We start from the raw sequence: 13,983 nt of genomic DNA, 5'->3' as shown, positions 1-13,983 counted from the left end.
TAATTAAGCTGCCCAAACTAATTAAATGAAAAATATAGAAATCAATCAATATAGATAGAGCTTCTTCTTCTACTACCAAAGGTTTTTCTTAACTCATAATACTTACATTAATGTCTTCTTTTCTTGAAAGAACCATATTTATACTTACATTAATGTTTTCTTTTCTTTGCCCTTATGGACAACATTCATTTGTAATGTTTAAAATAAGTAACTATTCTTTACATTTATAATTAGTGTGTAATTATTTTGATAACAGAGTTGCTATTACATGTTATCTTGATTTAAAAGGTTGACAGTTTCTATTAAATCTTCTTCCTGTAGTATGATTTAATTCTTTTCTAGTTTCATGTTGATATATCAAATAAATTGGCAATTAATACTATTATCTTAGTTTTCTTTCAGGATGGAGTAGGGGTGTATCCGCTGGGTTGCTTGTGAAGGGGTATATCCTCTCCCGCTACTCAAGGACATAAGAGAGGAATATCCCATTGCATAAGGACTCCGACAACGAAGCAGGGGCAGGCACAGGGGTGAGAGCGGCCGTTGGCGCCGGCAGCATGGCTTTTTGTAACCAAGAGCTCTCAACGAAAAGTAAGAAAAGTAGTAGAAGTACCAAAATCGGAGGCCGAGATCGCGAGCAATCCATCGTGAGCTCGCTCTGCGGTCACAAACACACGATTCATCAAACTGGATGAGATCAATGCACGATTGTTGCGAGCGCCGAGGAAGAAAGCAGAAGCGCGTTAGGGTTCCCAATGAGTTTGGTCACTGAGATGAAGTAGAAGAAAGTAGGAGGAGAGAGAGAGAGAGAGAGAGAGCGCTGTAGATTTGGGGAAAGGGCGAATGGGGAGCTTAATGGAGGCGTACTTAGGGCTGGAAAAAAATTGAAATATCGAAATACCGAAAAATTGTATCGAAAAAATACCATGTATACCGAATTTTTCGGTATACCAAAAAATTTGGTACGGTATCATACCATACCAAATTTTCTGATAACGATAACGATTTACATTTATTTCGGTATACCAAAATACCAACAAAACCTATATATTAATTATATTAATTTAGATTACTCCTAAACCAAACCTTAAATACCTAAACTCTTCCCAAACCAGATTCACGTCTTCTCCTTGTGCAGTCGACCACCGCAGAAAACATGCCATCGCGGTTCTTCTCCTTGTGCAATAGATGACCGCGCGTAGTTGATAACCATGATTTTGGCTATGTTATCTTGATTCATAATGCACATTTTTAATGGTCTTTTTATAGCTTAATCTCATATTTATATCATATTTCATAAGTGCATTTGAATTTGGACTTAATTGTAAATTAACTTATAATTATAGTATTTGATGCTAATATTTGATTCTTATTTTGTAGGCATCAAAAGGGTCATGGACCTTATCAAATCAGACCCCATTTGAGCTCTAATCAAGGGCTAAACGAGGCGATCAAACCTTGGAACATTATGGACCGTTCGTTGAAATCTGAGAGATCTGGGCCATCCGTCAAGGATCTGATCCATCCGACCTAATGAGGAGCAGATCTCGTCCATTAATGAAGATCCAAGGGTTTTGATCCAGATCTGAGTTGATCCAGCCGTTGATCAAGCCCCAAATTAGTCTCAGTCGTCCGATCAGATTGAAGATGATTTAAAACGCAGAAGCTACAGTGTTTTCCAGTGGGCTCGGCTTCGCGATTTCTGCTACAGTGTCATCGTCTTCTTCCTTGCTGCGGCCGAGTTCCCATTCTCCTTCCCGATCCGCGAGCTAGACTTCTTCATCTCTGGCGATCACTGAGCTACTGCGTTCATCTTCCGGTGATCAGAGAGCGATCGAGGAGGTTTCCCGATTGCGATTTGGGATCTTTTTCATCGCCGCATACCCGGTTGAGGAGGTCTCCTGATCGGCGTTATTCGCTTCCACCAGAGCTTGAAGAGAGGTTTCTCAGATGCTTCTGGACGTTTTCCGATTGCCATGCCGTAGCAAACCTGAGTCGATTTGGCCGATTGATCTGGTTTGAAAATTTTCAGAACCTGAGCTCTGTTTCTTCGATTGGTGAGGTTATCAGAGTGATGTGAGCTGAAGAGAGGTTTCCAAGATGCTGTGATCATCACCTGGTAATAGCTGTAGGCTTAGAGATTGTTTGTTGAATGCTTAAGGGGTTCCGAGAGCATTTCTGCTTCACGGCAGATTGTCGAGGAGTTGAGTTCGGGATTTGGTTGAGGAATGTTAGGGTTTTTGCTTTCTTTTGTCTTTATCTTTTAATTGTTTTTGAATATGCTCAGATCACATCTCGTTTTGTTTGAATTCCTGTTGCAAATCCATTTCATATTACTTTCTTGCACAATTGTTTGTCTTAAGATTTCTGCAATTCCATCCATGATGAACTACTAACTTAGTTTGTAATTCATTTCTAGTTTAGAATTTTATGTTTCTATTTCAACAAGAACAAGTTAGCTTCAATTCATGAATTTAGAAAATTCTTGTTTGATTAAATGAATTTTGATGTGGCTGTAAATGTGCTTGATTGATGAATGAATCATTTGCCCTTCTCATTGTTTACCTCTTAATACTCTTGATTGAGGTTCTGAATTTAAGTTGGTTGATAAGTTGAAAGTTGAAATTGATTGTGATGGTGAATGAAAGGTTATTTTTTTATTATAGATTGTTCCTGTGCACTTTTGGAAATAAGATGTATTCAAGTGGAATTAGATGTTGATTGGAACCAATTCTAGAATTTACACACATTTACTAGTTAATCCTTGGAAAAATACGACTTGGGACTCCTTACTACACGTGTTTCATTTAGTTTATGTGAGTTCCAATCTTTATCAATTTGGTGAGCCTTGTGACATGCAAAAAGGCCGACACCAGTAGTCGCCGTCACGATTCTTCCCCTTGCGCAGCCAACCATCGCACGCAGTCACTGTCGCGATTCTTCTCCTTGCGCAGCTGACCACTGGGCGCAGTCGCCGTCGTGATTATTCTCCTTGCACATTCGACCACCGCGCGTAGTCGGCGGAGAAGAAGCACAACAGCTTAGAAACTTCTTCCTCAAACCCTAACATTTTTTTCCTACATTGAATCTGAAGAAATTCAAGCACCGAGCTCTGTTCTGAGAAATGTTCTTGTGCAAGTTCTTGTTCAATTTTTTGGTGAGTTTTAGCTTCGTCTCTTTGGTGGATTTATGATATTTTTTGTAGGATTGATAGATTGAAGCATGTATGTTTCCCCTATTTTTCCAGCTAGCGTTTAGCTATTTTCGACAAGATTTCGACAAGTCTCCGTCGAGCCACCACTCTGGGACCACTATCTATGGGATAAAGCTTCAATCTTGCATATTCGGGGTCCAAAATTCCTTCTCTTGTTCTTATAAGCAAGCTGCCCAAACTAATTAAATGAAAAATATTGAGATCATTCAATATAGATAGAGCTTCTTCTTCTATTACTAGAGGTTTTTCTTAACTCATAATACTTACATTAATGTCTTCTTTTCTTGAAAGAACCATATTTAAACTTACATTAATGTTTTCTTTTCTTTGCCCTTATGGATTCGCATTCATGTTGTCCTGCATTCATTTGTAATGTTTAAAATAAGTAACTATTCTTTACATTTATAATTAGTGTGTAATTATTTTGATAACAGAGTTGCTATTACATGCTATCTTGATTTAAAAGGTTGACTGCTTCTATTAAATCTTCTTCATGTAGTATGATTAAATTTCTTTCTAGTTTTATGTTGATATATCGAATAAATTGGTAATTAATACTATTATCTTAGTTTTCTTTCGGGATAGAGTCTAATACTCTCCAAAATTCATCATAAACATCAAATACAATTGAACCTGAAATACAACAGTCCTCTACTGAAAAACAACCAAGGAAGCCTCCTAAACATATCAGGAGTAAAATTTGGGAGCATTGTATAAATGGATCAAGGAAGTTGAGTGATGGAACCGAAAAACAAATATGAATATGCAAATATTGCAAAATTGATATCCCACAGTTTACAAAAGTACTAGTGGGTTAAAAAACCACTTAGTAAAGAGGTGTAAGTCAAGTCCGCTCTACGAAGCAAGGGGGGGATAAGAGTCAAACTATATTGACAAATGAGACTATGGGGCAAGGAAGTGCATTGGCTCCTCAGACTTTTAATTAAAAAAATGTGAATTGAAAGTGGCAAGGTATGTGCTTGTCGATGAAGTGCCTTTTAGGGCTGTTGAAGGGAAGGGGTTTGTAGAATTATTGCTTGAATTACAACCGAGATTCAGAATTCTTGATCGAATGAAAGTTGCAAGTATGATTTATGATATTTTCTTAGTTGAAAAGGCTAAGATACAAAGTGTACTGATTGGCAACCAAAGGGTAAGTATCACTACTAATATTTGGACATCCATTCAAAACATAAATTACATGGCAGTGATAGCTCACTTCTTGGATAGTGATTGGAAGCTACATAAAAGAATAATTAACTTCACAAAAATCACTAGTTATCATGGGGAAGAAATTGAAAAGATGGTTGAGGTTTGTCTAAGAGATTGGGGGATAGACAAAGTATTTTTAATTGTAATTGACAATGCTTCATCTAATGACACTGCAATTGATTACTTGAAAAGAAAAATGAAAAGTGAAAATTCATTGTTGTTTGAAGGGAAATACTTGCACTTGAGGTGTGCTTGTCATATAATTAACTTAATTGTTAAGGATGGCTTGAAGGAGCTTAATGTTTCAATTAAAGCTATAAGGAATGCAGTTGTTTTTATTCATTCTTCTCTATCAAGATCGAATAAATTTAGGGAGTTTGCCATACTAGCCAAATTTTCTAGTACATCAACAGTACCTATGGATGTCAAAACGAGGTGGAATGCAACTTATAAAATACTTAAAGTTGCATTAAAGTATAGAAGGGTGTTCGAAAGGATGACTGAAGAATGGTTGCCCTTTATGAATTATTTCCGTCAAAAAGATGATAAGGGTAAAGAAAGGATTGGGCCTCCAAATGCTGATGATTGGGAGATGGCAAAGGCTTTTGTACACTTTCTAAAAAAGCTTTATGATGCCACTTTGGGGCTAAGTGCATCAAAAAGTCTTACCTCCCAATTGCTTTATGAAACAATGATTGCACTACAAGTTGATATTGATAGAAAGAGACATGATGATTCATATCCAATTTTTAAAGAGGTAGCATGTGCAATAAAGTTAAAGTTTGACAAGTATTGGGGAAATTGGAATAACATTAACCCTTTGATATTTATTGGTAATATTATGGACTTGGGAAACAAACTTCAAATGATGAAAGTCATCGTCAGAAAATTAGGAGGTACTCCTACAAGTGTCAAAGAGTTTGTTGATAGTGCCAAACAAAGCTTGGTAACTTTGTAAACGGAGTACAAGGGAATAAATGATATATTGAATGCTGAGAGTCAGTGATGATGGATATGGAGGTACTAGTGGTGGTGGTCTTTGTGATGAATTGTTTGATGATGTGGAAGCACAAAATGAAGAAAAGCAACTTCAAGAGATATCTAATGGAGTGGATAAGTACTTGGTCGATGAGATTGAAAAATGATCTAATCAATCTTTCAATCTTTTGGAGTGGTGGAAAGGAAGTGAAACTAGGTACCCAATCCTTTCAATGATTGCCAAGGATGTTTTTTCAATTCCATGCTCAACCGTTGCTAGTGAGTCAGCTTTTAGTTTGGGCAAAAGAATTGTGGATCCTTTTAGGAGCAGTTTGAGTCCTAAAATGATAGAGGCACGGGTATGCACTAGTGATTGGCTAAGAGCAGAGGAGTTCTCTTTTTGGAAAGATCCAACCGATGATGACCTTGAACTATATAAGGAAATTGAAGAAATTGAACAAGTAACTATTTTTTATTAAATTAAGTTTACATTTATATAATATTTATCATTGTTAATCTTACATGAATAATAATATTTCTTTTAACAGATACAAATGTCAGTCAAGACCGTGCAAACACTTCATCTTCTTCTCCCTCCACTTTGGTCTAACTTGAAGAGTAAGATTATATTTATGTTTACTTATTTCAATTCTAATATTTGTAACTAAATTTAGTTTGTAACTTTTGCAGATTCTTTGAATGTTAGAGTTTCAACAAAATTATAGTTAGTAAGATTGAATTTATGTTTTCTTATTTAAATTCTAATATTTGTAATTAAATTTTAGTTTTAAATTTTTACAGGTCTTTTGAGATATTGGAATTTCAAAAAATTTGTAGGCACTATGTTTTTGCAACTAAGCAGTCTAAGCCATAGTCATTTAGTGTAACAACTGTTGGGGTTGCAAGGTTGCAAGCATAGTCCCATATTGGAAACACATGGGAAAGATCATGGGTTTATAAGAGAAAAGATATCTCCATTGGCATGAGGCCTTTTGGGGAGAGTCCAAGAGCAAAGCCATGAGGGTCTAGGCCCAAAGTGGACAATATCATGCAATTATGGAGATATCTAAATTCTTTTCGATCCTACAATTGGTATCAGAGCCCGGACTGTCAGAAGGTTTAACCGCCGACTGTGTACAAGAGCTATGGTCTGATTAAGCAATGTGGGTACAATATTGACCTCGAACAAAGAAAGTGGGGGCTCCTATTTTCGGATCAAGAGGACCAGACACCAGGCAGGAAGTCCTAGTAGGTCGGGTGGACCGAGGGGCAGGAAGACCTGGTGGGTCGAGGATCGGACGTGGGAAGCCTATGGTCCTTTGTTTGAGGGGGGGGGGGATTGTTGGGGTTGCAAGGTTGCAAACATAGTCCCATATTGGAAATACATGGGAAAGATCATGGGTTTATAAGAGAAAAGATATGTCCATTGGCATGAGGCCTTTTGGGGAGAGTCCAAGAGCAAAGTCATGAGGGTCTAGGCCCAAAGTGGACAATATCATGCAATTGTGGAGATATCTAAATTCTTTTCGATCCTACAACAACTTGTGATGAATTTGATGTGACACTTTTATTTTGAGTTTTGACTTTTACATGAAGCACTAATCTTGTAAGATATTTGATGGTTTATGAATTATATTTATGTTATGCATTCATGAGACTTATAATTGAATGAGAATGCAGTTGACGGTGGCTTACAAGAAGTATTGCAGGTTGAAACCTCCTTCATCTTCCCCTTCCTCTCATCATGTTGTGCTACTTTTTTTTTTCCTATTCATCTCTTAAGTTGCATTAATCCTACTGACTCTAGATTTGATGATGAAGGTGAAGTGTAATGTGAGTATACTATTGTTGGAAGTAATCAAGGATCAAATGTCCCATTGTCCATTTGAATTCAAATTTAGATAAAGTGTAATAGAAACTAATTTCTAATTTTTTGATCAGGGTGAGATTTGAAACTCTATTGTTTTGTTTGTGTGATGATCTGCATGCTACATTACTTATATCATGCTTATTAAAATGTATATATATTTTAGGATGTGTAAACTGTTATGTAGAAACTTTGGAACCTATATTACAAAATTTTAACAGTATTTATGATTAACTATTCCAAAATTCATGGATTCGCAATATGTAGTTCAACTGAGAACCTTGCATTTGATTTCATCTCATACTGCCACTAGTTTGCTTTTGCAAGAAATTTTTTTCTATGAAGTTCTTCGCAGTGCAATGCAAGCATACAGAGAAGCCATGGAAATCCAATGGATGTATTACAAAGTAAATCCTTGTTACTTTATGTTAGTTTGTTACTGAAACTTATAAAACGAAGCAAGCTGTATGCAGCCATTTCATTTTTCTTGGAGAACAATACTTGTTGACACTGGCAATAAAAACATCCTTTGGTGCTTGTATCCTAACAATCTTTTTTAGAAATATCTATTTCTGAAGTTTAAGTTCTCAAATGGATAATTATAGCAGGTTAAAATCATTTTCACCAATTTATTATGTGAATGCTCATAAATTGCATAGTTTTAACTTAAGTACATGTGAGTCCCATGTTTTTTCCCATGTTTTTTTTTTCTTTTTCTTTTTTTTTTGCCTAAATATGTAGCTTATTGGAGGAGACTTAAAATTATTCCTATTCCCTAGCATCCAAAAAATGTTACCGAGCCTCTTGCCTTCCATCGAGTCATTGCATTGATATAGTGCATTTTTACACTAATTGTCTATGCTTCATTACATAATTCTAAAAGGAGAATGGAATCTCAAAATTTTGATTCAAATGTAAACACAGGTAGTTCCTTTTTGTTTCCTTAAACTAAATATTTAAAATTTTGAAATGTAAATTTCCATAAAAGATATTTACTATTTCATTATTACAATAATTTGGGGCAACATGCTGCTAAGAAGTCTCAAGTATTGAAGCAAATGATTGAGGGATCTCTTGATGGCCTTATCCCTTTTTCTGGGCCATTGCCTTCACCGGTAACTTCTGAGATGAGTAATATGTCTAAGTCTCCAACTCAAATAAGCTTCTTAAAATCATAGCTAGCAGAGATCGTGCCCCAGAAACTGTACCACATTAAAGGTACAATATGTTCTTTTTTTTGAACTTTTTAGCAAGCTCTACTTGAAATATAGTATAGCTGGATCTATAGAGAACAATGACTCAATGAGTATTTTTATTATATATAAGTTATTTTTGGAAGCTTGTTAGCTATCTTTGGTTTAATCAGTTCTTTGAAATTACTTCCTTGGGTATCTAATTTTCTAATTTGAAGTTCTTTGTGGAACAATAAATCTATAAGTCTGTTACTGCTATGTGTATATTCATATTTATCCCGACATCAGCATTTTGTTGTTATTAAAATATTAAATATTTCCATGAGGCAGATGGTTGCTGACATCTATGATAGTTATGATGATATGACAGTATTTTATCAATATCGTACTGATATTTTGGTATATCGAAATTTTGGTATATTAAAATTTCGGTATACTGAAATGTCGGTACGGTATCAGTATTATTTTTTAAAATACCGAATGTTTCAGTATGATATACGGTATTTGATTTTTGATACGATATATCATACCGACCAGGCCTAAGCGTACTTTTAGGAGAGAGAGGCTTTTGGATTATTTCAAAGCTCGAAACGGTGCTGAGATATTGATGTGTTGACATCTTTTACCTAATTTTGGAAAGAAAAAATTATACATCGCACCAGAATTTGTTATTATTTTCCACTTTGACTCCGGAATTAAAAAATTTACATTCTATTTATTTTTATATAAAAAGTGGAAACCACGCTTTAGTATATTTTTAAAATAAATTGGTTCAACTTAATTAAAAATATATCTTACTATTTTATTAAAAATCTCCCTCCTTTACTAACTAACTTTGGTGAAGCCTAAAATGAATTTATGTTAATATCCTTTTTTCTATTCACACTAAAAATAATTCCAAAATTTATTAGTAATTCCACAAGTGAAACAATCAGTGATCTAGAGTTCGAGACTCAGATGCGGCATATTATTATGAATTTTTCTCATTATTAATTTTCTATGGTTGTTTTATATAAAAAAATATAGTTCTCTTTAGTCTCACATCTTAGAATTGACAACACTATGATCAAAGAAGCTTCTATAAATATTTTAGGCTGACAATATTAAAAAATATACTGTTCTTAGTTTTTTTTACTAAGATAAGTATAATATTAAATTAAATTAATTTTTTTCATAGGGAAGCCGTAAGGGTGACACTCGAAAATCCAAACAATTTGGATTTTCAAAGACCCAAATAATTTAGATTTTCAAAAGTCAGGTACTTTACCCTAATGACTCTATTTTAGTATTTTAATGCTAATTTTATTTAATTAATATAATTTTATTATAAAGGGTCAATGTGATTTCAATGTATTATATTACACACACGACGCGTGTGCACGATCACTAGTTATATTAAAACAACTCGGTAAGTTGTCAAAATTTCATTAAAATCATTTAAAATTATTATAGTAATCATTTAATTAAGTGGTGCTACATTATAATTATAGTAATCAAATAATAATTATTAAACGTATTATAACCACCTATTATATTTGTAATATAAGGGTTACAATAGTTAAAGGAGCTATTGAAAAACTATATCATTTAACTACAATTTTAATTTTTTTAATAGTAATTTTGATCAAATTTTATGCAATATTAAATAATTTAACAAATATTTTTTAGTAAAAAAAATCAAAAGGGCACTTAAATTAATAGAAATATTAGATTAGCTCTCTTTTTTTTTTAACAAAAAAAAAGTTAAATGAACATCCCTCTCATAATTTTATCCTAAAAATATCATTAGATTCAACGTTATTGTAAAAATTAGTCAGTAATTGTTACATGTTGTGCTAACTTATACACGTTTGATCATGATTAAATTATATTCATTTGAAATGTAATGAGTATCATGGAATACTCGTCGTTTGATTTGTTGAGTGAAATGTTGTTTTAATTAGATTATCACTAAAGAAAAATTAAATCAAAATCATAAAAAGTCACTATTGTAAAAGCTAACAACTAGCTTTTACATATTATAGAAGATAGCAACTAGCTTCTACATGTTGTAGAAGTTATATGCTAGCTTTCGTGATTAGATAATATTTATTTGAAATGTAATATGTGTCATGAAGTCTCAATCTTTTATTATGCTCATTGAAATGTTATTTTAATCTAGGCTATCACTCAAAAAAGCAAAAGCAAAATGATATAAAATTATTACGGTAGAAGGTAGCATCTAGCTTTTAGATGGAAGAATGATCAAAAAAATATATTGTAGAAGTTAGTAACTCACTTCTACACGTTATAGTGGCAAAAGGTGATAATACTCACCTTAGGTGAGATAGCTCGTCTCCAAATTATGTGAAGGTAAATTACGAATGACTACTAGCTCGAGCAGTGACTAGTACATGCATGAGGAGGATAGGAACCTAACTACTGCCAAGAATTGATCCTTATATGACAACATCTCATATTATAGTCAATTGTCTATCCTGAGGGGACTACTTCTGCACGTTATAGAAGTTTGATGTAGATATTCACATCTAGCTTCTATAATTATAAATGCTAGTTGTTAGTTTTTATATGTTCGAATGATTAGATAATATAAAGTTATTATGAGTAAATAGTACGTTCATTTAATTTAAATTAGAAATAGGGTGCTCATCTGTTCGTCAAATAATGGATATTCATTTAATTTTTTTATATGAAAGTATTTTTTATATAATATTGAATTAAAAATAATTTATTTTAATATGTCACAGTAATTATGACAACCTTCTTTTGATAATTGTTATAATTGTATTAGAATAAGAGTATTTGTAAAATGAAATATGACTTTTCATTTCTAATAGGAAACGAATTAAGGAGCTTTTTTTTTTTTTGTGCATTTTTGTTTTGTCCATTCCAACCTTTAATAAGTAGTTCAAATGTTCAATGCCTCTGAAATTCTGAAATGTAATTTATTGGACGTTAATGTCAAACTTTACGTATTAATTCAAACGCAAGTGTCCCCGAGGTCATGGTGCCGTGATAAGACATTCAAGTTGTCTTCTAGATATCTATGGTTCAAACTCCAGCTATGGTATATTTGTAGGAATTTTTCCTCCAAATGAAGGGCGTAATCAAAGGATGCTGGGCTTCTGGGCTGGCCACCGCGTGCGCTTCCCGATTTACACTGGTGGCCGGTGGGAAACTTCCGTGGGACCGGGCCGGTCACCTCCAGAGATAGTCAATGAGGTTAACTGGGATTATTATTTTTTTTTCAAACGCAAACACATGCGTTCGAAGAGATGAAGGAAAAAAAACAAAAGGAAAGTGATAGAACAGTAGGGTCCTGTGTAGATCCCTAATCCCAAATAATCCGACGTGTTGCCGGATTTAAACTACGCCTTGCTGCTGTTATATATATATATATACTAGTAATCGTGCACACGCGTCGCATGTGTAATATAATATGGGTAAAATACTTGACTTTTGAAAATCTGAATTATTTGGGTCTTTGAAAACCTGAATTGTTTAGATTTTCGAGTGTCACCCTTACATTCAGAATCAAGAATTAATTATTTGGTTAAGATTCGTCAGACCCATGAAATAGTACAATAATGCAAGGGTGACGCTAGAGAATCCTAGCAAAACTACTGTAACGGGCTTTCCTATGAAAAAAATAATTTAATTTAATATTATACTTATCTTAACATTGTCGGTCTAAAATATTCATAAAAGATTCTTTGATCATAGTATGGTTAATTCTAAGGGACTAAAGAGAATTATATTTTTTTTATATAAAATAACCAGAGAAAATTAATGATGAGAAAAATTCATAATAATACGCCGTTGCTGAGTCTCGAACTCTAAATCACTAATTGTTTCGCTTGTGGAATTATTAATAAACCTTGGAATTATTTTTAGTATGAATAGAAAAAAGGATAATAACATAAATTTAATTTAGAATTCACCAAAGTTAGTTAGTAAAGGGGGAGATTTTCAATAAAATAGTAAGATATATATATATATATATATATAAAAGGTAGAGATGAATTTAAAAAACATCCTCTCAATATACCTCAACTTCAAAATAAAATTAATTTTGAATTTATCATAAAAAAAAATCATAAAAGTTATTGCTAAATAGCAAGCCTTCATCAATCGACCTTCACCTCAGTATTATTTTTAAAAAGCTCTAAACAAACTTCTCATTGGATAGATGGTCGGTCGGACCTCAACTTCAAAATAAAATTAATTTTGAATTTATCATAAAAAAAATCATAAAAGTTATTGCTAAATAGCAAGCCTTCATCAATCGACCTTCACCTCAGTATTATTTTTAAAAAGCTCTAAACAAACTTCTCATTGGATAGATGGTCGGTCGGATGCCCAGTCATTCTTGAATCTTGTTCCAAAGTTATCTCATTATGGAAAAACGGAAGAAAATATAATCATTTAACTCCACATCTTGTTGGCATAAGGTGCTTGTGACATTCAAATGTCAATCTATCCACTGTCCACAATTGTTGGTGAGCAAGCATCTAATATCAAAACTGGTGCTTGGGCAGCAGGCCAGCTTCCCATAGGATCTTGTCCGAAGACTGAAGAGATGATGCGCTGATTTCGATGGATGATTTGTTGACGAGTATGAGACTTTTAGGGATATGAAGAAACTCTACAATGATCTGCGCACAATTAGATGATCCAACAAAACGTTAGTGACCTAAGATCGAGGTGGGAGTCCCTGGCTAGACCCTCTGATGCTCAAGTTAGTACAATCTTCGGAAGGTGAATGAAGAACAGTAGTGAAAATGCTTATGAGAAGATAGAGTTAAGATGCAAATGCTTGTGTTTGTGTACCTTGCCAATGGAAAGAATCCCCTTTTTATACCACCTCACATAACCTCCGCTATCGTAAGGTGGTCCCCGGTCTCAAAGTTCATTAAAAGATAAAAGAAGTACAACTTGGGCTTCATGCAATAATTGTCCGAAGAATTTTTTTCCTACCTATAGATGTACCTCCTTTGTCGCTTATGGACTAGGCTTTTGATGAATTGACTCCAAGAATATGCTGTTATAACTAATCAATCAATGAGGAACTTTCGAAGGAATACTCTCCAATAATTTTATCAGATTGTTAGAATGTTGTCGACTACTTGTCTGTTAGATATATCTCGACCAGTCATTAAATTATTCACTTGATCATAATGTATTTTGCTGGGAATATCTCGGTCAGTCATTAAGCAGACCGCCTGATTGGAATGTATTCTGATGAACATATCTCGGCCGATCCACAAGGCTAACCATATGATTTATCTTGATATTAACCTGCTCAATCACACATTAAATGTTGTAGAGATCTACTCAAAGATTGATATAATGCCCACAGTTTGCCAAAGCTTTAATCAAGAAATCATCTGATAGATTCTGTATGTTATAACATTACTCCAGGGAAAATATGACATTGATTATCTTAAATTCAGTCACCCTGCATTTAACCGAGTAGAAGTATAGAGTTTCTTAAGGATGTGTGCTTTTAAACCCGCCCG

At 33.9% G+C, this 13,983-nt stretch overlaps 1 protein-coding gene across 1 annotated transcript; it reads left to right on the top strand.

Annotated features, from left to right (window-relative positions):
• Positions 1–4,517: 4,517 nt before the first annotated feature.
• Positions 4,518–5,384, top strand: LOC122014123 (zinc finger BED domain-containing protein RICESLEEPER 2-like). Its single transcript, XM_042570307.1, has one exon. It carries the CDS (start codon positions 4,518–4,520, stop codon positions 5,382–5,384), a length of 867 nt encoding a protein of 288 aa, XP_042426241.1.
• The last annotated feature ends 8,599 nt before the right edge of the window (positions 5,385–13,983 follow it).

This window comes from Zingiber officinale, chromosome 8B, assembly GCF_018446385.1.
Source record: "Zingiber officinale cultivar Zhangliang chromosome 8B, Zo_v1.1, whole genome shotgun sequence".
Taxonomy (NCBI): domain Eukaryota; kingdom Viridiplantae; phylum Streptophyta; class Magnoliopsida; order Zingiberales; family Zingiberaceae; genus Zingiber; species Zingiber officinale.
Note: the sequence above shows the minus strand (reverse complement) of the source record. Positions and strands in the feature narration are given on the sequence as shown.

What these genes read in the sequence shown, in the direction of transcription:
- LOC122014123 (XM_042570307.1), top strand. Translation starts at nt 4,518, where the DNA reads ATGGTTGAGGTTTGTCTAAGAGATTGGGGGATAGACAAAGTATTTTTA.